The following is a 10,778-nucleotide window of genomic DNA, read 5'->3' as shown; positions in this document are numbered from 1 at the left end:
GAGAGAAGGAAGAGGTGGTCCTGCTCTGGGCAGTCAGGGGAGCCAGATGTTTGAGGGAATCCTACTGGATAACGCTTTCTGAGCTTAAACGTACACTTCTGTCCATCTGTTAGACAACACCACATCTGCTTCAATCAAGAAAAGCACTTCCCACCATGGTTCCGGAGCCGTGACTCTGACAGGGACGCTCGGCCCCCAGATGACACAGCCCTTCTGGGAAGAAGACGGCTGGGCCTCTGGAGCTGCTGGTTCCTGGTCACTTTCAGAGTCTGGGGTCAAGGTCTGCGGCAACACTCTGGGCCAGGAACCCTGCGGCAGGCTCCGTACACTAAACTGGGTTTTGACGTTGCCTTCTAAAATAACCTAATTTCATTCATTTTTGTGCCCCAAAGATGCCATGGTGAGTTCCGTCTCTCTTCTAAGTCCCTGTATCCTGCCTCAGCCCCTGCTCATTTCCTGCGGCCTCATTCCCGAGCCGGGACTGGCCCCAGCCTCGCGCCGCTGCCCTCCCTCCCCGTCCACCAACACTCCTCTCCCTGCAGCCACACACTGTGGGGCACAACTGCGTCTTTCTGGAGAGTTCCCAATTAAGAAAAAGAAAGAAATAGAAACTACAAACAAAGTCTTCCTCTTATCCTCCTCCTGTCTACACGCCCTCCCCACCATTCCCACCTGAAGGAGAATTCTAGCTGCCCATAACCAGCCACAGATCCAGTTTCCATAAAAGAGAGTAAAAAATTAGGTTTCCGTGGCACTTTGTTCCCAGCCGCGTGCTCTGTGGTGTCACTGTCGGGAGGTGCCAAGTGCTCCTGCTCACCACTAGGACGATTAATAAATTAGAGGTTCTCTTGGACAGTCCCAGCCCCGAGGCTGCTCCGTCACGCGGTGCCCTCCCAGTCGCCCTGGGGTTCCACCGAGCCGTTGGTCACCTTCTTGACTTTCTTCATGTTCTCCATCACCCCTGATGTCGTCACTCTGAATGAAGAGAAAAACAAAACACAGCAATTGGGAAAATCTCGGTCTTTAAGTGAAAGGCCACTGTCACCACGGCACAGCGGAGGGGCTACATGTCTTGGCTCTGGAATCAGACAGACCCGGGTTCCGGTCCCGACCCCGCTCCTGGCTAGCTGCGTAACCCCGCCAAGCCGCCTGCTCTCCCCCTTCTAAGTATGAGAAACGGTTCCCGCTTCCCAGAACTGTCATCAGGGGAAAATGCGATTCTCCAGAGCATCTTATCAACAACACCAGCTGTTACTACTACAATCAACATTGATCCGGTCCTCGCTTTCCGTCGTGGCCTCCACCAATTCTACTGCTACCTGGCTGCGTGACTATGGTTATGAGACCACCACCTGTGCCCTAACCTTCTGAAAAGAAAGCTCAGCAGGGGTAGTCATTCTGAGAATCATGGGACAGAACCACAGGTTTGGAGGAACCTTCTGGCGCAAAGATTCTCTGACCCTCAGAAATAGACCCAGGCCCTTGTCTCTGCATGGCTGTCCGGGAGCACGTGGCTGGGCCTCCCCTCTGGGACCGGGGACAGGGGCCTTGCCTCTGTTGGTGCCCGGCACTAAGGAGGTCCCACGGAACCCTATGCTGAATGTGTAGATCAGAGAGGGCAAAAGGCCGGCTTCAGAGAAGTGCAGAGCCGAGCAGAGCGGCCCTTTCCAGACAGTGAGTCACAACATCTCTCGGGAAGGTGGAGTGCAGGAGAAGACAAACTCTCGCCTCACCAGCTGTGAGCTGGACAGGACCTACGAAGGCTCTGGGGCTCTGGGTTGCTTCGCAGCAGAAGACGCCAGGCAGAGAGACTGAGCTCTGCCCTGCAGGCAGGGCTCAGAGCAGTCGCAGGACGGGGAAACTGCTCGGGGTGGGTGTGTACTGTAGACACATGACGTGACACATTCGTCCAAAGCCACCGAACACACATCACCAAGAGTGAGCCTGGAGGTAAGTTACGGACTGTGGGCGATAAGGACAGGTGAGTGTAGGTCCATCGACTGTAACAAATGTGACTACCATTCTGGAGGCGCTGCCGGTAACACAGGCGGCTACAGCGGTGGGGACAAGGGGCACCTGGGAAATCTCTGCTCCTCCTGTCCAGTTTGCTGTGAACCTAAACTGTTCTAACAAACAGAATTAAAAATAAGTAACAAACACACCCACCAGCATCTACCTAAGTACTCGAGAAAACGAGGCGCCTATGTGCCCCATGATGGACCTACAGGAATTTCTGAAACAGTAAAATAAATTCCATCACTCAACTCAGTAGATCTCTCCGAGGACTCTCCTTAACCCCCCACCAGCTACTGAATCCTTTCACCGACAAATGGTAATTCAGTAGCCCTACAAGGCACACACCTAGAGGCTGTCCAGTTGGACCTAAAGGCAAATAAGTGATTTTAAGGGGTAAGGAAAATATTTCCCCCTTTATTTCTCCTTTTATTCCTGCCACCGTGTTGCTGCTGTGACCCCCAAAGCCAGCCAGTCCTCCCCAGAGCTGGGACTTCTCCCAGACAGGAGTCCTTCAGACCCGGGGGCTGGCTGTACTTCTGGCAAGTCAGGACAAGGTGGTCTGCCCAGACGTGGCTCTTAGGGGATCTGTGGGATCCTACAGATGCTGCGAGTGTAAACACGGTCCCCAGACAAAGGAAAGCACCCCCTTCGCCATGTGACCCGGCACCACTTCCTGTCAGCTGGTGCGGCCAGGGCCTGAGCCCTCCAGGAAGGGTGCACCTCTCCCAGGCCGCAGGCACGCACCCAGGTCTTGTCCTCTCGGGGTTGTCGCTGGACTGGGATATGCAGGGGGAGCAGCTGTAGGCCCAGAAGCCTTTCCAGCTCCAGCACAGCTTCTCCAAGAGCGTGAGATCAGAGAAGAAATGCACCCTCGAGTCTCCGAGAGTCACTTGCGGTGACAGCAGCTGCTGTCGGGCTGCGGCCCCTCCTGGACAGGACAAGGCTTCCACACAGCTGGGGCTGAGAACAGCCTGTTCGTCGGACCCGAGTGGGGCTCGGGCTGCGGTCTGGGAGACACACCTGCTGCTTGTCTTTCCCCAAGAAAACACTGCTTTCCAGCTGGTGGGCCACTGAGAAAACAAGGCTCGCTCTGTCATGCCGGCCTCGGGCTGGGACAGAAAGGGACAGGAATCGGGGCTCTTGGGGCGCCCGCAGCCCAGCAGAAGACGGTCTCCCAGAGCAACACACAAAGCTGCTGGAAACAGACAGGAGAGCTCTGAGCAGGCGGGACGAGGGCTCGGGGTGGGGAGAATCACCCCTGCCTGGTGCTGGGGGCGGCTTCGAAGCCTGTACGAAGCCTGTATGGAAGGAGGAGTAGCGGCAAGACGGAGGGGCAGGAGGGCTAGGGAGCTTCTGAACAAAAGAAATGTAAAGGGCAAAAAGCATGCAAGAAACAAAAGAAAGCTCCCTGCGTGGTCAGGGAGTATGAAGCAGCTGTTGGCAAAGGCAAGTGGCAGGAGGGTCAAGGGCAGGCAGGGCAGGGCCGTGGAGGGCCTTGTCTGCCTTGTCACGGCAGCAGGACTTGACCCTTACACTGGAGTTCTCAGTCCTGGCTCAGGCAGGATGCCCTGGGGACTTAAAAAAGGACAGAGGTACCTGAGCCTCAACATTGAGAATTAAGTCTCCAGGGGAGGGACCAGGGACTCTCCTTCGAAAACACTCCACAAGTGATTCTGGGAGCCAGGAGACCGGACAGGGAGGGAGGAAGACCGGGGTGAGGACATCAGCTGAAGGAAGGCAGGGCACTGGGGCAAAGCGGGGAGAGGAGACGCGACATTAGGTCCCCAGGAAATGGCCACTCACTCAGTGGCCTGAGAAGAGGGAGGTGTTTAGGGCAACGGCCACGTGCTGCTGCGGGCGAGTGGTGGACGGCCGCGCCCGCGGAGAGCGCGGGGGACACAAGCTTGGGTACCGGTGAGCAGGTGGCTAGAGGGACCTGAAGCTCAGAGGAAGCAAGTGGCTGGAGCGGGGGGCGGGGGAGGGTGGTGTCAGAGGGGAGACGTCGGGGGCGACCTCGGGCTTGGGCGAGCCCTCCCCACGAGAAGAGGGAGAAGCCCCCACGGTCGGTGGAAGCGGGGAGCTGTCAGCACAAAGGGAGGTCACGGGAGCAGAAGGCGGGCGAGGCGAACGGAAGCGGAGCGCGATGCGGGAAGGCAGTGATGCTGGGCGGCCTCTGCATCCCGGGTCCCAGCAGGCCACGGGCAAGTGGCTGTGACACGTGGCGCCCAAGTGCGGCAGACCAGCCAGCCGGCTGCTGCCGACCGCTGTCCCGATGCCGCCGCGGTGAGACAGGAGCCAGCGACAGCCTGGCAGGCGGCAACGCGAGGGCCTCCGGCAACCTCAAAGCTCCGCGGGCACCTCCCTGCGTGTCCCTCTCTGGGGGAAAATGCTGAAGGGGGACAATGGCAGAAAAGCCACCGTGCGAGCAGCGGCTCTCACAGACCCTACGCCCAGGGCGGGAAGGGGCTCTCCGAGCTCCGGGTAGGCAGTGGGCGGCAGCGACTCCCAGTCTAACACAAACTCTGGGGACGCAGCCACCCATCCTCACTCGCCGGCTGGGGACGGCCAGGCCAGAGAGGGCGGGCCTGTCCTTCTCGCTCGCTCAGCCCTTCTCTGCCTGACTAGCTCCTTCTCGCCCCGGCGGCTGAGATGCCCTCGCTCCTGGCTCCAGGCGCACCCCGTGGCTGGCTGCATCCGTCCCACTGTTCCCCAGGGGGCCCGCAAGCTCCCCGGGGGCCGGGCTGCTGCACTGGCTGGTGCTCCAAACTGCCTATGGGGCTGACCGGGCCGCTCACCGTGGGGCCCACATGGACCCAGTGACCAGTGCCAGGAAGGCCCCTCCGGCCACCAAGCCCAGAGCCCACTCCCGGCAGAGGCTGTCCCACCTCCAGTGCCAGCTCAGGGAAGCCCTGTGACTGCTGCTGACTTTAGGACGGCACCTACAGGAGAGTGTGTGCAGGACAGAGAGGAGCAGGGAAGTGTAACGGAGCTGGAGAGCAGACGGACCCAGTGCTGCCTCCCGCTTCCCTCCTCCATCTAAAAGGTGACCCTTCCTTTCCTGGCAGAACCCTGACAATCTGTGCTTGCGACCGAACGGGCCTACTGCACACAGGCACCATAAGAAGGGAAGCTTCGGGCACCCACCCCTCTTCCTCCTGCACCACGCTGTGATCTGGGGCCTCAGTGGCCCCTGGAAGCATCTGTTTCTGTAACCAAACCAAACGGTAAAGTATAACCCAGTTGAAAAATGTTTTCTGGACTTGAGATGTGGAGAGGCCTGGGGTGAGAAACGATTCTATTCGTCTCTAATTGCTGTCTCCCCTTTTGTTGGCCATCCACTTGAATGAAGGCAGCGTAGTAGAAAAAAGGTTCCCGGCAACCATGAGGCCAGTGTTCTGGATTGGGCACCTCAGAGAGGCAACTTCCCGGCCCTGGAACCCACACCAAGTATTTCTTCCCAGTCTGACATCTCAAGATAGCAGAAAAGAATTCAGAAAAGAATTTAGCAGAAAATTCAAAAAAAAATAGTAGAAAAGAATTCAGATCTCCAAGGACATGCCTAGCACAGGAGGTGGCTAACCAGGTCTGATCACTAAAACTGCACCCAATATTTACTTTTTAATTTGCTGACCTTTTTGTGATAAATTCTCTTACCAAAATGGGTAAGCCTTTGCAAGCTTTAGCCCAAGGAGAGTCATTACAGAAAGAAAAACAGAAAATGACGGGAAGTCGGGTACTTTAGACCACACCTTCACTCTGCGGGCCCCACGGGACAAGCCAGGTGGGGCTGGGGGGTGGCAGCTGCACGGACTGCACGGACCTCGGGCAGGCTGGGGCCAGAGGAAGGGGGGATCGCTCTACCCCCAGGAGGAGCCCGGCCCATCCTGGGCTCACCTGGCAAGATGCCTCCCAAATGCACCGACTTCAGAGAGAGGGAATGAAAACACGTAGAAGAGAAACCACCCAGAATCTCAATCAATAAGGGCAGTGAGCGGCCCAGCTCAGCGTTCATGGGCCACTGATGGGTCAGGTTCGTTAGGAAGAGGATTTGTTTTGGGGCGTGAGAGGCCTAAGGAATATTCCTTTCCACAAAGAGCCAGGGATATATGCTCTGTGGCAAGGATCAGATCGAGCTCCTTTCGCCAGGAAACACCCTTCACCGCGGCCGATGGAAAGCACACGGGAGCGAACGCCTACACTGCTGGAGAACATCAAATGACCCAGCCCGTCGGCTTCTAGCTGCTACCCCGGGAAGTCCTGCTGAGGGGCGGGGGATGGACAAACACAGCCATCCCGCTGCTGCTTACCCCACTGCCTCTCACTTGAGCCCCTCCAACCAAGTTACTGGCTCGGATTCTGCTGCTTCTAGAAAAGGCACACCTGGCGGCTCTACTGCCTTCCCCTCTGGTATTTGTTCTTCTGTACCGAGAGCTGTTGTCTGGGGCCCATCGGTGGGAGCTGCTTTCCGCTGACTGTTCCTGTAGTGGGGCTGAGCACAGAGAGCTGTCCTATGCTGCCGGACAGCCCAGCAGGGGCCAGAGGCTCAGCCTTTGAATTGGGACAAGTCAAAGGGCCACCGGCCCAGCTGGGAGGTAGCACACTTGAAACTCCGCCTTAGGCTAATCATCAAACACAACGCCTGACCTGGCCCACCACAGTCCATCAGTAAACAAGCCAATACTCTCCATCACTATTTCTTTTCTAGATAATGAGTGCCCTTTCCCGGAAAACAGGACCCTAAAGTCACTTGCCCTGTGACTCAGAAAAGCCGGCACAGAGGTCAAGTCGCTGTGCCTGCTGTGAAAACCATTTCGTTATCTGGTGCCAGAGGAGCCTGCGGACAAGCAACAGACCCAGAGACGACTCAGATGATCATGTTTTTAGACATCAGCTCCCGGAGGCTGGGAGCCAACAGGAAGCGGGGCTGCCCATCCCCGAGAGGGCTGAAAGGGCCAAGCGGATGCCCAAGTTCTCACCACCGGCTCACTGGAAGCAGGTGCCAACGACGCTGGGGGATGCTTAATCGGAGGGCCGGTTCCACTTCCCCTGCAAAGGCGGAGCGATCTTGGCAGACACTGTACTTCAAACTGAGTAAGACAGCCTGCGGCTCAAGTGTCCATTTCCTTCTGCTAAATATAGAGGTAACACCTCGGGAGCAACGGAACGCAGGGAGAAGCGCTCCGACTCCAACTCCCACCGTGCTGTCTGGCGGGGTCCGGGGGCCGAAGGAGGAGGGACACGAGGGGAGATTGCTTACACGGATTCCATTTCCAGGTCATCCTCCTGAGAAAGCTGTAGGTAGGGGTTATCTGAAGCCGGACGGAATTTACAGCCCGTTAGAACAAAGAACACCAGCGTGGCCATTTCGTCCAGGAGCTGTGAATTAAAACCCACCCCGAAAAAGGGATTAGCAAGGCTGTTCTTCTGAAAGCAGTGGAACTAAAACTGGTGCAGTACTCGCCCCCCCACCAAAGGTCAGGGCAGAGCTAGGGTAGGGTCTCCTCACGAGGTGGGTCAGAGCCTCAACTAGGAGCATTCTGCCCAGGGATGGCGGTTAAGACCCCAGGCTTTAATCAGTCTTCACCAGAATCTTTTTTTTTTTTTTTTAAAGATTTTATTTATTTATTTGATGGACAGAGATCACAAGTAGGCAGAGAGGCAGGCAGAGAGAGAGGAAGGGAAGCAGGGTCCCTGCTGAGCAGAGAGCCCGATGCGGGGCTCGATCCCAGGACCCTGGAATCATGACCTGAGCCAAAAGCAGAGGCTTTAACCCACTGAGCCACCCAGGCGCCCCTCACCAGAATCTTTTAAGAGCTCTTTCTAGCCCCACGTTTCCCGTAGTGCCCTCAGCACCAAGCGGGCGCCTCAAGGAAAAGTCTCATTGCTGTGCCCTCCACCCGGAACTGGTGCAGCACCGAGTGCCGACTACACGTCCCGGCGAGAACGAGAAAGGCAACAGGCTCTAGATCATTCGGTGGCTTCCCCTAGGAGTCAACGAGCTCGAGTCTACGGCAAAGACACTGTGTTCCTGAAGTACTCGTGGGCAAAGAAGGGCGTTCTGGATTCTGAACTTTCCTGAGCCCCATAACTGAAGGAAAAAACCACGACTCGTTGCGTTTTAATTATCCAGGGCGAGGCTCACACTCTCTGCTTGAGGCTTTTCTCTTCCAAGTCTTGTAAAATTGAAAACTAAAATCAATAATGCAATTACTTCCAGATTTTTCAGGTAATCCAGCAGCTTTCCTGGGCAAACAGATCATCTTAGTTGTGGGCCAGAGGCGACAGGAGTGGCCGCTGCCTGATCCCTCCTGAGCGACCTCACGTTACACCCCGCCCCGCCCCGCGCCCTGCACCGTCCCCACACCCGAGCCCCGCACCTGGTAGAGCCACTTCCACTGGAACGGAACGGCGAGCTTGAGGAGGAAGGCGATGATCCTGGTGAAGTATATGTAACACACGATCTACGGGGCAGGGATAAGGAAGAAATGAAATCAACATGGAAAGGACAGCATCGCTTCTTTCCAACATCTTGCTGTCACAAAGGAACAACAAAAGAGAAGACAGAATTCCCTGAGGAAAATCATTTGACACTTAAGGTGCTAATTAATAAACATGGCAGAGATGGCTTCTCTGGCCACCCCACTCAAAAGGACCTGGCCCTCACCTCTAGGGGACCACCCACCCAACGTGGGGAGGACAAGGCATCGGTGTGGCTGCTCTGAACTCTCACGCCTTCCTCCGCCTTTTCCACATACACGACCCACTGACTTCAATCCCCAAAGGACAGGATTTTTTCTTCCCAGGCCCTGAGGCATGTTTCCGAGTAGTGATAGCAAAACACAGCCCTCAGGGCCCACACTGCTTCCAACTCTGCGGCAGAGGCCCACACCCGCAGGGCGTACCTGAGTACTGAGTACCAGAGTAACACCGAGTATTCTAGTAAGGGAAGATGTGGCAAGGATTCCCCTCCACGGCCCCTGGGACCACGCCCAGGGAAGGACCTGTCCAACCCACAGATGGAAGAGGGCTCAGAAACTTTCTTTTAGGAATCAGGAAGCAAACTCTTGAAGAGCTTTGTCTTTGTCTTAATAATCTTTGTCCTAATAATTTACAGCAGTTCCTGCCTTTTGGTGTCTGCTCATAGGGACTTCTTTCTCATTTTTGCAAATGACTAAAACAAGCAAGCCAAGGGGCTGCTCTGTCTGGCCTGTGCTTGGAAGGGCACCCAGAGAAACAAGCACCCAACCGTTACCGGGAATCACCTGGGGGATGGGGAGGGGCGAAGATCAGGGTCCCTTTATTGTAAGAAAACATCAAGCCTGTATTACTTTTCCGAGTATTTAAAGCCAAATTTAAACCTAACATTTAAGAAGGCGTGACTCAGCTGTTTAATTTCTCCGATCAAAAGACACAATTTGGTTTGATAAAATGAAATCTGCACAGCCCAGGTAGCACATCTCGTGCTTCCGCCAGTTCTTTGGAAGTTCATTTGTTCTACTCCTTGAACTGATCTTATTTACAGATTCAAGATTTTTTTTTTTTTTTTAACTCACCAAGACGTAATAGTGTCTGAAAAGTTTCAGCTTTGCTAAGTTAATAGCAGCTAGGGAAAAGAAAGAACAGAATGACAGGCACATTAACTTCTTTTCTCATTTTTAAAAAGCAAGTGACATTCAAGTGCCCTCTGTTAAGAGGCCAAGTCTAACGCAGATGAGTACTGCCCAGGGGCACATCTGTATTTCTGGAAAAGCATCAGCTTGGAAGGATCACCACCACCCCCCCCCCCAACCCAGGAAGAATCCGGGAGTTATGGGAGCCGGTGCATCTCCCCATTCTGGGCTCAAGAGCTTTCAACTTGCCATGCTGGGGGGTATACTGATGCCACAGAAAAGGGCAGACGCTAAAAATCAAGCCACCCCTGCCTCCAAAAGCCAATGGTAAACATTTCAGCTCTGTCCCTATGGCTGACAGAGCTGCGCTCCCCACTAGGACCAATCTGGGGTGGGGCCCTGAGCATCCCACTAGCTGAGGGTCTAAATTCAATTAATCCACAAGTGCATCTTGCAAATTGCGCTTGTAACAAGCCCTTTAAATACAACCCTGCTGGCTGTGTCCTACCTTTGGATCGCTCAAGGTCAGGGAGCCAGGGCAGCTAGCTTCCTGCCACCGCCTATGGCCATGAAATATTGATGACCACAGAGGGTAGCCTGGCTCCCTCCCCAATTAGCAAGCTTTTCATAGTCATCATAAACCTTCCTGCAGGAGGCAAATTAATTTGGCTTAATAGCATTCAATTACTGGTTCCGTTTAAGAATGGCGCCGTGGGTGGAGAAGGTTCCTCTTCCTTTCCCCCCTCTTCTGGCTCATGATTAGTGGGGGGGGCAGTCAAGCTTAGGGTTCCAAAAGAAATTCCTGGAATCCTAAATTAATCTTCAATGTGATGATCGGCTAATAGTACATGCAAGAACCTTCTGGGAGACACCGAATGCCTCCATGAGGAGAGGATCAGAACATTTTCAGAGCAAATCTAACCCTCCAAGTTGAGAGGCTGTAATACCCAGGTGTGGAGCTGGGAGCAACTCACACACGCAACGTTCGAGGAAGGTAAATGAAAGCAGGCAGATCAGCAAAGTTTTCTTAACTGGTAGTCTTGTTATTTTTAAATAAAATTAGATCTCTCTGGTTCACATCCAGCTTGCCATTGACTCTGCCCCCGACCAGGCTCTGGGATGCAGCCGACCCAAGATGGGACAGCTGTGGCC

General features: G+C 55.0%; 1 protein-coding gene across 3 annotated transcripts in view; it reads right to left on the bottom strand.

The window, feature by feature from the left end:
- Positions 1 to 364: 364 nt before the first annotated feature.
- GPR107 (G protein-coupled receptor 107) overlaps positions 365 to 10,778 on the bottom strand; it is a 65,596-nt gene continuing 55,182 nt past the window's right edge. For 2 of the 3 annotated variants that reach the window (XM_032866088.1, XM_032866087.1), the window contains exons 15-18: positions 9,570 to 9,619; positions 8,394 to 8,477; positions 7,274 to 7,392; positions 365 to 975 (exon numbers count right to left, since the gene is read on the bottom strand). In XM_032866088.1, coding sequence (XP_032721979.1) covers positions 879 to 975; positions 7,274 to 7,392; positions 8,394 to 8,477; positions 9,570 to 9,619 — 350 coding nt within the window. In that variant the 3' untranslated portion in view covers positions 365 to 878. The remainder of the gene's footprint in view (positions 976 to 7,273; positions 7,393 to 8,393; positions 8,478 to 9,569; positions 9,620 to 10,778) is intronic. The other variant, XR_004383686.1, reaches the window with a different exon arrangement.

Source organism: Lontra canadensis, unplaced genomic scaffold (assembly GCF_010015895.1).
Source record: "Lontra canadensis isolate GAN:19392208 unplaced genomic scaffold, GSC_riverotter_1.0 scaffold30, whole genome shotgun sequence".
Taxonomy (NCBI): domain Eukaryota; kingdom Metazoa; phylum Chordata; class Mammalia; order Carnivora; family Mustelidae; genus Lontra; species Lontra canadensis.
The sequence above is the reverse complement of the archived record's forward strand: the minus strand, read 5'-3'. Positions and strand labels throughout refer to the sequence as shown.